We start from the raw sequence: 16,314 nt of genomic DNA, 5'->3' as shown, positions 1-16,314 counted from the left end.
AATCGTGTGAAGTGTTGCAAGTACAGTTTGCAGCTGTTCCAGAAGAATCCGCTGGACTTTAAGCGTCGTTTCGTCACTGTGGATGAAACATGGATACATCACTACACTCCTGAGACCAAAGAACAATCTAAACAATGGGTTACCAAGGGGGAATCTGCGCCAAAAAAGGCGAAGACCGTTCCTTCGGCCGGAAAGATTATGGCGACTGTCTTTTGGGATTCGCAAGGAATAATCCTCATCGACTATCTGGAAAAGGGTAAAACTATTACAGGTGCATATTATTCATCGTTATTGGACCGTTTGAAAATCGAGCTGCAAGAAAAACGCCCACGATTGGCCCACAAAAAAGTCCTTTTCCATCACGACAACGCACCAGCTCACACCTCAGCAGTTGTGGTCGCAAAATTAATGGAAATAGGGTTCCAACTCGTTTCACATCCCCCATATTCTCCAGAATTGGCTCCCTCGGACTACTATTTGTTCTCCAATATGAAGAAATAGCTGGCGGGAAAAAGATTTTATTCAAACGAGGAGGTGTTTGCAGAAACGAATGGCTATTTTTCAGATTTGGACAAATCCTATTATTCGGAAGGGATCAACAAACTAGAGCAGCGTTGGACGAAGTGTATAAGCCTAAAAGGAGACTATGTTGAAAAATAAAAAAGGTTTACCCCAAAAAATTAAGTAGTTTTTATTTTTGCACGGACTTTTCAAACGACCCTTGTATGTATATGTGATTTATCATAAATATAACAAAAAAATATTAAAAATGAAGTAGGCGCCACGGTAGCCGAGCGGTTAGAGGCGAGACCTGCGAAGCTAATATGTATTGTGGTACTGGGTTCGATTCCCGGTCTTAGGCCTTGGATTTTATTTAATGGTTAATAAAAAAGAAGTTTACAGTAAAGTATGTTTGCTAGTCGCCTCCGTCCACGACACCTAATTGGTAGTTGGACGTTAAGCCCCGCCTGAAAAAATAGGCTTAGTTTACTTTACTTTTACAAGCCATTCACGATTCGTTTAACTTTACTTTACTTTACTTTTGCTATAATAAATGAAGTGGTCAGCATAACATCTAATAAATTCTAAAAAATATTAATGTAAATTAATGCAGTAAAATTACTCAAATGATATCAATGAAGTCTGAATGAAATGTTGGGTACTCGCTGATTTGTGTTCCTTTTGGCGTTTAATCGACCCTTATACTTAACATTTTAAACTGTAAGTTTTTGTTAAGGAGCTTTTTGTACCTTTTGGATAGATTTTCCTTTTTGTCTATTTTGCAAAGTTACATATCTGCTTTACAGATTTGATTTTTTTCAAATTTGGAATAAGCAATTCTATCATTATAACTTGATAAGGTGTTAAATCGGAACCGTAACCACCACTGGAGAGATCTTTTTAAAAAATGATTATAGTTGCGGTCTCCCAAACCAACCTCAATAACAATTTTTTGAAAAAGCGTTTTGAATAACATAGGAAGGTATTTGTACGTAAATAGAAAAATTAAACTGCGATTACTTCCTTTTAAGAGGAGTAAGAAAAATAAATTGCGATTGAAGTACTTCTCCTTAAAAGGCAAAGAGGCAAAGATTTTTTAATCGAACGACAATTCATTGATTTAAGTAGGTTCACTCATTGATAATTTTAACGATTGCAGTACTTCCTCTTAGTAGGTGCAAGAGCATGATATCACTTCACAGCCACGTAGAGGAGCTTTAACCACTTATTCGAGCTGAATTTTGTCAAAATCGGACTAAGCGTTACGGAAATATTGGTAATAATAGTTTTAGAAAGGGCCTTACTTGGGTGGGGCGAACTCCCCTCCTTACGAGGCACAGCGTCGAGACTTTTAAAGTGCAAATCTGTACAAAATTTCGATTCGAATGACACTTCGTTCATGAAAACTGGTTTACGTGTCGATAATTTGAAACGATTGCTATACTTTCCCTTAATAAGTGTAAGAGCAGATCGCCGCTTTAATGTTACGTAGGGGAGCCCTAACCCTATCATCCTACCAAATTTTATCAAAATCGACCCAAGATTTACAGAGTAATTAGTAATAATAATTTTGGAGGGGGCCTTACATAAAGGGGGCTAACTCCTCTCCCATTCGATGTACAGCGTTGAGACCCCCAAAAGGCACATCTACATAAAATTACGAATCGAATGACACCTCATTCATGAAAATCAGTTCACGCGTTTAGGCGCTACGTTGTAAAAAAAAAGGTAACAAGAAGAAGAACAAGAACAAGAACATTTTTTGAAAAAGCCGTTTTTGCTCATTTTCGGCAACTTTTTTCTCGAAACCTATTAGATCTGGGTGGTTGCAAGAAAATTACAGTTATAAAGGAGGGTTTGCCCCTTATTTTAAAGAAAATTTGGGAATTTTATCTTTAGTAGAAAAAGAGAAAAAAATTGTCAAAGTTGGGTGTTTTTCAACGTTACGCTTTTTCGTGCAGTTTTTGATGATCAACCCTTATACAACTGTCCTACCGATTTTTATCAGCATAAAAATGCAACTTTGATAACATTTTGCTCAACGAGTAAATGGAGCCCAAACGTTCTAGAATTATGACTTTTATGTCTATGAATTATGGCTGACTTTTGCCTGCTGCACTTGCGCAACGGTCCACTTCAGTTGCGGTTACGTGTGGGATTCAAATAATTGAAGGGAATGACGGTCAGGTGTAGGGCTTATTCATGTATTATGTTACTTATGAACGCCAGAGAGCTTGGCTTATATTGACAAGAAAAATATAACGGATCCTTTGATAGAATCTGCGTCTTTCTTCACTCAAAAAGTTCATACTGAAGTATTTGCCCGCAATCTTTCTTCAAGGAAGCTCGATGGGAAATTTGCGCGTCATTGCCAATCGCGGTTTCCTTCTTACGAACCAATTTCTGAATTTCGGTCGAGAAATGGAAACTTTCGATCAAGATAATTTTTCGAATTCGAAATTTTACTATCAATTTCAAGATTAACCAGGAGGACCATACCTCTCAAGTATGATAGGGCAACTGCACTGGACAAGAACCTTATTTCCAGTCCCAAGTTCTAGATGCACATGCGTTCTTCCTGCCTCACTCACTTTATAATTTCAGCCTTCATGCATACTGGACACAACCGTGCCTAATTTGGAAGGATCCCACCCTCTTGAAGTCATGGCTAGCAGGGTGAATAGAATTCCACCTCGAGTTCATTATCTGCTTAGTTTTATTGGTTAGGCTCATTTTGACACGGTTTCTTCCACCTCCTGCAGCGCTCCTGAAGGAACAACTTCAGTTCAGGCTGAAATTACAAGATAATCAGTACGCTAGGTGCTGGATGAGTCTGTTATAGGTTATGCTACCATCTTGTCCTAAATTGCAACTAGTTGTTAACTCGTCCAATGGGGCGTTATGGATTTTACCACAGATTTTGTATCTTACAGTTTCATCAGAGTTCATTACACACATCAGTATTTTAGTAGCGACACTGCTGATCGACAACCGCGGGACCGTTGGAAGGTGTGCTGTTAGCTTGGACCAGCGGAGGTTGGTGAAATAAACTTGTATGACGCATGTTCGCTCTAAGTACTCTTGCTACATTCTTATTTTAAAGGAGCCTCAGAGCTACAGGGGGAAGGGAAAGGTCCCTCGGAATAATCGTCAGGTCTTTGGTCAAAGCAGGATGCCGACGACTTCTGTATTTACCTCTCACTTTGGCCCATATTTAGGTATACCCAGCCTAGCAACCGGTCTCTCTACTAGTGAGAGTTAACGACTTGTAAGAAGAATCCTGGGCCTGGAGAGCAGCTGGGGATACGCAAACGAGGTTGAAAATTTCAGTCAACTCTGATTTTTCTTTTTGAGGGAGTAGCCATCTACATACATATTTGGTTAAAAACACTTTTTCAAACTCTAGGGACCTCAGAACACGTATTTCCGGTGAAGTCGAAAACAAAACAACAGAAAGAGCGCAATATATCCTTTTAAAGTTAGCGTTAAATATGCTTCACGTTTGCTAAATGTTTTGGAAGATAGCGACAGAAGTTGTATTAGGTACCTCGAAGCAATCTTGTGGGTGATGGAAGCCACGTACGATTTAGGTTAATATTAGCGCATGTTATAGTTCTGTATAAACTATATCTGCCGGAGATAAGCCAATGGGAAACTTGGGATAATTTGATTGGAGTTGTAATTAACTGATGGGTGTGAAGAAATGCTACGTGAGCTGCCTTTCATTCCTTAACTGCAGTCGTCCTTCCGTCCCATGGAAATGGATTTCATAGAAGCTTCTAGTTTGCATCAAAATGTTTTACTTTTAAGTCGTACGAGCAAGTAGGACATTCATATAGATTTTTTTTTTTTTTTTTTAACATTCTTTAAAAGTTAAAAAACGCTTATGTGCGTCTACCATAAACACTACAAACTCAAACTCTTATGTGCGTCTACCCAGGGCCGGATTTAGATGAGAAGAGGCCCTAGGCTATTCCACTTATAAGGCCCTTTCACCTTCTATTTTTAAGTTTGTAAATTACATGAGAAATAATAAAAAAATCACTACTGTGATATATATCAATATGTTAAATGTTGATATATAATATGTTATGTTTTTAAAATGGTGTTATTTTAATGTTGCTAACAATGTGAATGTAGGCCCCTCTTGATTATGAGGCCCTAGGCTGAAGCCTAATTAGTTATAGGAAAATCCGGCCCTGCGTCTACCATAAACACTACAAACTCATACTCTTATGTGCGTCTACCATAAGTACTACAAACTCAAACTCTTATGGGCGTTTACCATAAACACTACAAACTCAAACTCTTATGTGCTTCTACCATAAACACTACAAACTCAAACTCTTATGTGCGTCTACCATAAATACTACAAACTCAAACTCTTATGGGCGTTTACCATAAACACTACAAACTCAAACTCTTATGTGCTTCTACCATAAACACTACAAACTCAAACTCTTATGTGCGTTTACCATAAACACTACAAACTTAAAACTGGAAAAATCGCAGAACATAGTAATGGGATGTTATGCTATGTAAGGCTATGGAGTACAGTCAAAACTGGTCAAAGTGAAATACCTCTTATTTACCCATTTTTTTTTTACTTTGCCTAAAATGGCTGCTACGGTTATTCAAACTTGCGTGCTCATTGTATGCACTTGGGATATCTATCAGTTTTATATGATGCATTTTTCTAGAAAACTAGGGAATAATCTCATCCGAGGCGGCGCCACCAGTTTTGCCACGTCTCACCAATTTTATTTAACCATTTAATTTTTTTTTGGAATTAATATTTTTTTGGCGAGCATTTCCAGAGACTCAACAGCTTATTGGCTAAAAAGGAACCGAGATAGTGTGAGGATTTATTTCAAATTTTTAAATGTATGACATTTGGTTAATTATAAGCTCTCATATTACGTTGAACAAATTGTTCTATAACAAACGAACCAATTTATTTGGTTTTGTAAATATAACCAAAACTTTCTTCAAACTGAAACTTTGCCCTGAAAAATGTGGTTGACTGTGGGTATGTTCATTTTAACAAAACCAGTTTCGAAAAAGTCGTTATAAAGTTCAAAAATCTCTCGGTTTTAATAAAATATACTTGCGGTCAGCCACTTCAGATTTGGAATTGTCATGTACATGCAATGCTTACGATAATTTAATGGCTGGTAAGTGCTTACAATGGCTCTTTTTACGTCCAAATGTGTCTTAATCACATTTCTCTGAAAAATGTTTTCAATAAAAGTGGCAGAGCTACTTGTGGCCAGTGGGCGACCGAGAACAACTCAACGAATGAATTTATCGATTCGTAAAGTGGCCATTGGCCACTTGGTTCTTCATGATTGAGCATTTCGAACTTGCTTCCTTTTGTGGATGACAGAGCCCGCTGACACAGAAAATCGCCGCTGCGAATCCACTGGGATATCGATAATTAGACCCAATCCACTTACTTCATCCTTCTGAGAAACTAAAATTTAAGTTGTGACACTTTCTAAAATATAAAAATAATTATAGATTTCAATTTCTTTTGGTCAGAACTAAGAGTTAAATTAATACTTCCGGGATCCGACCGTAAAAATTAGCGGTTAGAATTTTCCCAGCAGCAAGGACAATGAGCCCTTGAAAGTAGTGGTATGAGAAAGTTGGAGATTTTTAAAGTTGTCAAATGTGCAACAAAAACAGCTTGAATTGCAAGTTTGAGTGAAATTGGTTGTGCACCCTGTTGCATTCAAAAACTTGGAAGAAGCGTTGTTCACAGGTTTGAGTGTTAAAAAGTGCAGTGGAGAAGGGGCAATAAAAGTGAGATTTGGTGGAGGGGGAGGTTTCTTGAACACTGCAGACACAGACAGATGCAGATAACTAATAATAACAACTCTTGCTTCTCATACATGGACAGTGTGCCGGTGATTATTATTGGTGGGGGAGACTAGAATGTTGGCCAGGCAACACTACACTTAGTACTGGCTCTGACATGAGGCAATCACTCTAGTTCTGAGCGAGGTCTCTCGCTCTTCCAAAGTATTCAATACATCGACAATAGTTTCTCACATCTTCGTGTTTATTTTTGTGTTGTCTAATTTTATGGGGCGAAAAGTTTTGCGGTGGTTTTTTAAACTTCAATAACCTGACTTTTTGTGCAAACGTGGCCTCATGTGAACCTCACAAAAAAAAGCATTTACAAGAAAAGCGTATAAGGCAGAAAGAAGTTTTTATTTATTAAAAGTTTCGGGTAAGGTTATGTACGGTTACGGAGGTTCTGCGGGGGCGGTTCCAACGGCCGGATATGCCGCGCCACCTCCACCGCCTCCGATCTATCTGGCGGGTGTCTCTCAGCCTACCTGGCCCCCACTAGAACAATCGGAACATCCACAAGAACAGATACCAGCACCGGCACATCTACAGGAAGACCTTACCAAAAGACGCAGGTTAGTTGCTCTGTTTATTTACCTTAAGTGGAAGTGCCCCGGAAATTCCAGGATCCGACCGTAACAATTAGCGTTCTAATTTCCTCAACAGCAAATATTTCACTCATCCAATTACGATTTTTTTTAAATCTATTACTTACGAGTATATTTACCGAATTCTTTGGTTGTTTCTGGGCGTAGAGTGAAGGAGGGAATGACCTGCTGTCAGCTGGCCATTTCAGCACTGTATACCTTGTAATTTTTGGTATTGAAAAGGACCTTATTTATTGCAAAACTTTCAGATTTGAAGGGAACTGGTTTCCCGGAAGGCCTTACTAATCACTTCTGCGATTTCTCGCAATACTCATTAATGTTCTAAATATTAGGTTTGCGGGCTCCAGAGGACGCACTTTAAATTGCGTAACAACTAATTATCTTTCTAAACAATCAAAATATGCAGCACTAGCATCTCTTTGCCTACAAGAAACAAGTTGATTTATTCCATCACTGTAAATATTGGGTCCTCGAGATTCAAGGAATTCGACTATTGCCGTTTTTAGCCTGGTGAGTGATGGAATAAGTTTTTTAGGGGTTCTTTATTCCATCACTGTAAATATTGGGTCCTCGAGATTCAAGGAATTCGACTATTGCCGTTTTTAGCCTGGTGAGTGATGGAATAAGTTTTTTAGGGGTTCTTTATTCCATCACTGTAAATATTGGGTCCTCGAGATTCAAGGAATTCGACTAATGCCGTTTTTAGCCTGGTGAGTGATGGAATAAGTTTTTTAGGGGTTCTTTAGCGGCGAAACTCTTGCAGTTAGCAAGAGCAAGTTACCTTTCTTCTAAAACGCGAACAGTTGCCAGTCTCGTTTGCAATAACATTTATTATTTAAAATAAATATTTTCAAGGTGGATAAAGCAGTTTTGCCTTATCATTGCCAGCTTATCACTTAGTGTTTCTACAGCAATTACACAGAGTGGAACTTCATTGCTTTTAAAACAAAATTTCTTTCTAGTTCTCCCACAGTTACACACAATGACATAAGGAATGATGAGTTCACAAATAGAACTTTGTTTTTATTAGTGTAGGTGTGTGTGTAAACGATGGGGAATGTACATATTCCCCATGCACTAATTCTGCAATAATTACATGCAACTCCTATGTGGAAATGCAGCTTTATTCCAGTAGCGTTTTACTTTTTACTTTAAAAGTACTTTAACCACTTGGTTTTAGCATATTGGTAGGTGTGCGGTCAGGATAATTCAGTAGTTCCTCTTTGGTATTTCTTTTAGTTACTACCATCAGACCCGACAATAACCTTATGGACAAATTAGCCGACTGGAAGTAATGTCTATTTTATTGAAATGATTGATCACTTTTAACGAGATTTTTGAAAATAAATCCAAAGTTTTTTCAAATCTTATTATAACTACTAATTATATATATTACTGTCATTATCATTACATTTAAAACTGTGCTTGGGACCGCTGCTCTTGATAATATCGTTAATTTTATCAGTCGTGGCACGGATATTTATGGTAATTCTGCCAAGTTCGGTTATTCGTCCACTATCAGAGGAGGATGAGTGGGGTAGAGATTGGACTTCACTTATGTGTCCGTCTGGCGCTGAGAGAGGGAAGTTACATGGTGTGTAGTATGTTATTCAAAATGTTAATGGACAGTAAAAGATTTTATTAAAATAATGAAATAAAATTAATAAAAACCTAGTACTTGTTTAAGGTTTTGTACGTTTAGTGCATGTGTAATGTCTTCGAATAGTAAAATTGGAGTTATACGATATTTTATACAAGGGGCGGGCGAATTTAAACAAGACACGAAACATACTTCAAAATATGTGTTTTTAATGATTTAAATAATTCATTAATAAGAGAAATCTTATAAAGAACAGTTTAAAACAGTAAAGAGACGTACAACATGCTAGTTTATACATTTTATTTATTTTTAGGAGTTTGTTTAGCTTTGTCTGTGTTTTTGGTGCGGTATGACTAAAGCATATCCGTTTAAAGTTAATTGAGTTCCCGCCGTAAATCAGTTTTGAGGTCACCTAAGTACGAAAAAGTGGTTTCAAAAATGGTCTCCGAGTGTGTGAACTGAATATCTTTAAAATTAAAATCAAAGCACCCTGAAATTGAACATTTCGATAGGGTCCCGCTAAGAAAGCGAAATCAATCAGAAGTATGACCGAATGGATTTTCCATATTTATGAAATGCCTCTTCCGGTTGTCTCTGAACTTCCTGTCTACATTACATACCGGAAGTTGATTTATTTGAATGATTCTTCTAGCGTCATTCTTTTTAGGCCTACTGAGGAAGGAGGTGGATCCCACTGAAGAGTCTTTTACCTGAAATGTGCAGTTTTTAATCTAGATCTGTCAGTAATAATTAAATATGTTGAAAAATATTTCGATCTTAAGCGACTGATTACCCGGTTCGATCTGATGAGACTGATCGCTATGCTGTGTAAGCTCACAGTGTCAGGCTGCAGCTCTTATTTATTTTTAATATATTTAGAAATATATTTTCTCTCTTCGCCTGAATTCTTTTCAAACTAGTCAAACTAGTGTGCCCTTGTGTTGGGTTGGATTTTTGTAAAAACTAATTTACTCTCTTTTTTTTAATTTCCTTTGAGTAGAATAGGCTGGGTGTGGGACAGCCAGCTGTCCGTCCGGCCTTCTTTGTATGCCATCGACTTACTACATCGTCGATCTTTTCTCCTACAATGAATTTCAATTGTTGATTATAATAAAAACAAAGAGCTGAAGGTGCTCTCGGAATACCTAATGGTCATCTGTCCTTTCAGGCCTGTTACGTTCTATTCATTTAGGTTTGTTTTGTTTTTTTAATATTTCGTGAGAATGCTGACTTCCTTCTTGCTTTCTCTTCTGCTTGCCATGAGAGAAAACATGGTGAGTTCCAAGTCAACGCATCCAAATTGTAGTCAGTGACAATCAAAACCAAAGTTCCAAAAGTTGGCAGGTCAATTAAAAAAAAAGCTCCGGAAACAGTGACCTTAGATGCGATGCTGACGTGCCTTAAATTTAATAATAAGAATGTATAATAGATAGCAGTTAAATTTGCTTGTAAGTTAGAATTTTGAACCAGAAGTAAGTGAATTCAATATTACGTTCACTTCAAAGATTTCATTTAAATCTTCTCAGTGAAATGGAACTTTTGGTAAGCCAATTTTCTTACATATTCGGAATTGCTTCTTATTAATGTTTAATATGCTGTGACTGCTTGAAGTAGGCTTTGAAGCATAACCATTGTGCCCATACCAAAACTATCCTTAACCGATTTTTCTCGGGTAAATGATCCAAGTAAAAACTATAGAACTAGCTGCGCGCAATAGTTACTCCTAAAGAAAATCCGAATGCGAGGATATCTGAGAAAGCTAAAAGCATGATTAAGCCAAGTGGTACTTCGGTTGGCTAATTGGTCCAAAAGCCTGTTGTACGCGATGGTGGCTTCTGATCAAGATATCAGATTTGAACTCCCTCAATTCGTCATTTTTAGTTATGATGACCACTCTTCAGAATGACAAACACTTTCACTGCCCAGTTGCATTTTTCTTCTCTCTCAGTGGATCTTAAAAGGATATCCCGTGCGAACTCGTTACAGAAAATCTATCCCAATTGCGATATTTCTTTTGTCTGCAAATAGTATGAAAACCCAAAACTTTTGCATGAACCTCACACAATCTTTCTTACTGCAATTTCCAAAGTTCTAACCTGTGCATATTATTCATGTTTGGAATTGCAAAGTGCATTTAACTGCTTCTGTAGCGTTCGCAACAAATGAAATGACTACTATAGCCAGGTCTACCAGGTCTACTCCTATCCAACTCATCAAATTTGCTCGAATTGCCCCATCGCAATCGAGAGTCAACATTTTCTTCATCTTATAATTGATAGTCATAATGATCTCCTTTTCCCTTTACAGAGAAAAGAAACCTTAATTTTGGGAGTTTTACGAATTTTACATTCTGAATTTCATTATTTACAAATATTTACAGAAGTTAAGAACAGAACCAATAAAAGTTAATACACTAATTAAACCAGAAGAACGCACCAAACTAGAAGAAACGAAAAACCTGAAACATAAAAATTAAATAAAATGAACTGGAAAATAAATAAAAGATGAAATAACATATAGAAAATGAAACAAAGAAAATGGCCTACGAAATTGACAAAAAAGAATAACTCTTTTTTATGCATTAATGAATCTGGTTAAATTCTATGACGCAAAATTATTGTTTACTACTTGATTCCACAAAATTCTGTCTGTTCGCTGTGGTCCCACTCTAAATGACATCTCATCTCTCCATCTCACTGCCTCTTCTTCTCTTGCGACTTCTTGGCGTCCACCGAGAACTTCTCTTTGCCCATCTTCTATCCTCCACTCTTGCCACATCACCTGCCCAATTCCACTTTAATCTCCTTAACAAAAACTTACAGTTTTAAAAGTTAAGTATAAGGGCTGATTAAACAGATCAGCAAGTACACAACATTTCATGCATACTTTTAGTATCATATTTTTTAGAATGTATGAGGTGTCACAGACCCTTGTGCTGGCCTTTTATCACCCATAAATATTTTTCTGTTAGAATAATAAAAGATGTATCTCATCAAAAATGCATTTCATTTTAACTCTGCTCCAAATTATTCTTGTGATTTATCTTTATTCTGAATAATCATCTCATTAAAAAGAAAAAGGGAAAGTTGGAGTTGGTCTTTTGCTGGCGATTTTTACTTCCTTCTGCTGCGCTAAACTTGCACTTAAATTAGATGTCAAAAACGAAAACAAAATAAAATAGGTATCTACGTTGGTATATGCATTTTTATATAGATCCGGACTGTACGGAGGACCCGATGAGATTTTGAGTTTGATTAGCCGACTCTACTATTTCTCTATATTATTTACAGTCAAGTACAATCTGACGAAACATATCAACTGGATGAAGTTTACAAAACAATTGCCGAAGTTCTTGACTATTCTTCAGCGGCGACTTTCGCAGAAAGGCCCGTAATCATTGAGTGCTTTCCCACACATATTAAGCAACTTCTCGCTTTACTTCCATGGTCGCATGGTTTAATTTCATTGCTTTTGGGTACGTGATGACTTTATTTTTGCAGTCTATAGTCCCCAAACTTAACCCCAACCTAAAGAACCTATTTTTACACAGGCCTTTACCACTTATGTCACTCACCAAACAGCCGGCTTACAGCGATTTAAAGAGAAGAAGAAATTGTAATCAGCGGATTTCCAAAGGGTTCTAGGATTAGGTGAATGGATAGCTTCCATGGATAGATGGATCACTTCAGTGTCATCCTATATTTCCTCTAAAATCAGCAGCCAGGGAAAATAATTAAAACATCTGAGACTTCTGTTACGTCGAGCTTAAGCTAGAATTTCGATTAAGCGGTTGAGTAATCGTATTAACATGCAATTAACAATATGTATAAGGGCAAGCCGTTGTTTTGCAACAGAAATTCTACACTAAATTGGAAAAGATGGTACGAAAGGCGACCTCTGCGCATCGTAAACAAAACCTCCAGCACTTAGGGTACTCTAGAGTTCACATGTTGCTGCGCCGGCCAGTGCGCTGCGAGTTGTGCAATAAATAATTAACTCGAAGTAAGCACGATTGCTTCTTCTAAACAACTCTACTATTTCTCTATATCATTTACAGTCAAGATTATAGATTGCAAGGTATCATTAGTTTTGTTCATATTAGTAAAATAAAATAAATCCTTCCGAATTAATTACGGTTATCGGTTTGCGGTGAGGCTTTCAGTCACTCTTCAGAACGCCGCATCCGAAAACTCTACGACCTACCATTCTTCTTTAGCTATCGTACAAATTAACATTAACATTACTCCAGTAATAACTACCTCTAGACTTCTCTTACCGGTCTAGAAGCACGTAATTTACTTACGAGTTAGATGGGGATATTTAACGAGGCGTGTTTTTTGGGCCATACCGTTTTGAAATAAAGAAAAACAATTATACTTTTTTAAACAATTTTTTTTTTACATGAAACCCTGTACCTTAATCTACTTTTCTACATAATTGCCACTAATATTAAGGCACTTATTGTACAACCAGCTTTTGAATCTCATCCTCATTAAAGTATGCCGGTCCTGACCACCACTGCAACCCGGTCGTTTTGACATCATCATGGCACTGACCACCCAGATGAATCTTCGAGTGCAGAATCACGGGACGCTAGATCGGGACTGTACGGAGGACCCGATGAGATCTTGAGTTTGATTAGCCGTCTGTGGACGGGCATTGTCATGGAGAAAAACGATCTCCTTACTGTGGCATGCCACGCCTTCTGTTTTGAATTGCACGGCGCAGTTTTTTTAAGGCCTCCCACTGGCTAAACGTTTGTTTTTGTGCATCTCTGTATTTTCTGTACCCAACGGAACACAACTTTCGATAATTTAAGCGTCCGGTCACAATTTCATAGAGAACACTTCTTGACACTTGAGGAAATCGTAAAGCGATTTCTCTTTCACTTTTTCGTCACTTTCTGCACCAAATTTTCAGTATCGGCTGAAGGTCGCCCATTCGTTTCACATCATTAACTTTCGTGTGGCCATCTTTAAAAGCTCTAACCCATTTCCGTATACCATTCCACTGCTAATAATGTTTTCTCCATAAACTTCACTGATCTCGCGATGAATTTCAGCCGCTTTCGCACCATTACGACTAAAAAAAGCAATCACAGCCGTATTTCTCTATCGGCGGAGGCATTTTTAAATACTCACAAACAAACGTAAACACGGTCGAATGTTTCCGTATTAGCGTCTGGTTTCTTACTGACAGAAGTAGGTACGCAGCGCGCATGAGTCAAAGGCCGACCTCAGCACTGCAGCGGCCGAATTTCTAAACGGCACTTAAAAAAACACGCCTCGTACTAGAAGAGTTAATAACTAGAATTAATAATTAGAAGAAAAGTAATGTTTTGGGGCTGCGAATGCTTTCAAGCCTTACCGCCTAACAGGACTGTTTACTTATTAAATTTGGAGAACAGAAACTTCCCTCGTCTTCTTGGTCTAAAATAAAATTACAAATCCTTTTCATGATGGGAGATCTTTTAAACAATTATTTGTGACATTGCTATATTTAATTCAATTACAAAACTATTTACTAACATAATTTTTAATATGATTGGCAAATGGGCGGAAGCTGAGGAGCAACTGGGATTTCGAAAGGGTAGAGCTTGTGCAGACTTAATTTCATCTTAATGTCAGCAGTAAATGTACAGTTGATGTTGAAGAAAAAACGTGTTTGTGGATTGTAGATTTGAATAGGGCCTTTGGTCCTGTCCATCATTCCAAATAGTGCTTCAGACTACCTTAAATTAGTTTCGGTGTATTAGTGAGATGTACTCTACGCCTACTTTGCTATCTCTGGCGAATACTATCTCTCTGAGCAAGTTCTAGTTACTCAGGGTGTATTGCAAGGCGAAATGTTAAGGCACGTTAACCCATAACTTAAATAATTAATTCTTTAAAGATAACCTTTGGCTGTTTGCTAAGTACATAAGGCCATACAAAAAATCAAGGCCACTTTTTGTTTCATAACTCATCTCCAATATATTAGAATACTTTTTTGAAACAATAAATAATTATGAAGATTATTCCAACTTTTCTGGAAAGATATTCCGAATAGATAGACTACATCGCTGTAGCTGTTCTCGAGGGAAGTGATACTTCTTCCGTTAGAGATATTGCATCGCTAACTTTCAGAACCCACGACGAAACAAACTTGGGATTTCCTGCCATGCTTCTAGAGCTAGAGATACACTAAAGACTTTTCGCACTCAACGGACCTCAAAACGGATATTTCTTTTTAGATTTTGTATTCTGTAAAATTGCTTTCCCGGCTCTTCCATTCTCTCTAAATTATTCTAGTATATCTTGAGATTATATCAATACTTTTAAAATTGCTTAATATTCTATGGACAGCGAAGCTGTATTTTGTTCTGAAATCGAACAACTATTTTCAATATGGAATACTGTGCTCGTATTATGCACTGTCAAATTGATATTAGAACGTTCTTAGGGGCAATTAGAGGAGAAGAGGTGGTCTACTATCTAGTAGCACTTTCCACCTACTGAGTATACAAGAAAGTCTACATTTTATCTTCAGATACATTTTGCTCTGGGCAGATCCAAGATAGGGGTGTGCGAAGGAAGAATAGTGCATTTCTTGTTTTTTTTTTTGTTGGGTAGTTAGAAAGAACAAGGAGATTCTCTGAAGGACCAACACCCAGGTAAACTCTCGGACACAATGAAGGGCTACTCAGAAACAGGGTGCCCACAGTTCTCAACCATGTCCAACCAGGTCTACCTGGTCACAAGCCTTCTTTCCAGCAAATACTGAACTACAACAGATTCTTGTAATAAAAGACGAAATAAGATATGAACACTGTCCGACTTTTAGAACTATAATTCTACTAAATTAATGTACTTGCTTAAAATTCGACATATTTTACTCGCTCTAATAATACGAGTAGGTGCTAAAATGGTACAAAATCCACCGACATTACACTTTATCAGAGAAGAACAAATTACCCTTCCTCAGGTAAAGTTAAGGAAATAGGTTTTACATGACTATTGTTATTTCGCTAAGTATGATGAAATCAGCTAGGGTTGTTTTCGTGAAAACCGCGGAAAAGTTATGAAAAAAAAAAATTCTGGAAATTAAATTTCAGGCAAATCAATTTCCCTTAAAATCAGAATTTTGGCAAAACAAATTAGTTTAATTTAAATTGAACTGGCCAGATTCGCACATTATCACAAAACAAATTTCTCGAGACTCTAGGAGTATTAAAAAAGGTCCAAGGTTAAAACATAAATAATGAGAAAAGGAATGATGATCTGTAGTAAGAGCGAGTCATGTGAGTGGGTGATTCAGAGGTCAAATGATTCAGTAGACAGACGAGGCATTTCAAGAGATGAATCTAGGACAGAAGACGCCAGAAATGGTACTAGAGGATTTACTCACCGAGACCACCTTCATTGAAAACTGTTCACCTTAAATGCGAGTAACAACCTCAGCGAAAATAGACAGGCCTGACAACCCACAATAGATAACATTAATAAAAAATATAAATATTAATTTAAAAATGTATGCTTACTGAGTTGTCAGAAATCGTGTAAAATAGTAAAATACACTTTAGATACAATGGAGTGTAGGAAAGCTTACTAGACAACATGATGGAAATGGTGAGCATCAGAACTTACAGATAATTGAAATGATATTTTGAAGAAATGAATGTTGCTCTGGAGAATAATTCAAATAAAAAGTGACGAAAAATACAACATGTTTTTAGCCTGCAAAAATACTGATCTCAGCTCAGTATACCTC

The 16,314-nt window shown here is 37.3% G+C and overlaps 1 protein-coding gene across 10 annotated transcripts in view; it reads left to right on the top strand.

The window, feature by feature from the left end:
* Window positions 1–16,314, top strand: part of tgo (Aryl hydrocarbon receptor nuclear translocator homolog tgo) — an 83,502-nt gene that overhangs the window by 14,789 nt on the left and 52,399 nt on the right. For 8 of the 10 annotated variants that reach the window (XM_074134513.1, XM_074134512.1, XM_074134510.1 and 5 more), the window contains exon 1: window positions 6,598–6,932. The exons of the other annotated variants lie outside the window; for them this stretch is intronic. In XM_074134513.1, the coding sequence (XP_073990614.1) occupies window positions 6,745–6,932 (188 nt within the window). In that variant the 5' untranslated portion in view covers window positions 6,598–6,744. Of the gene's footprint in view, window positions 1–6,597; window positions 6,933–16,314 lie in introns of those variants that run through there. 10 annotated transcript variants of the gene reach the window in all.

Source organism: Rhodnius prolixus, unplaced genomic scaffold (genome assembly GCF_049639745.1).
Source record: "Rhodnius prolixus isolate KJV_2025 unplaced genomic scaffold, Rpr scaffold_16, whole genome shotgun sequence".
In the NCBI taxonomy this organism is placed as follows: domain Eukaryota; kingdom Metazoa; phylum Arthropoda; class Insecta; order Hemiptera; family Reduviidae; genus Rhodnius; species Rhodnius prolixus.
Note: the sequence above shows the minus strand (reverse complement) of the source record. Positions and strands in the feature narration are given on the sequence as shown.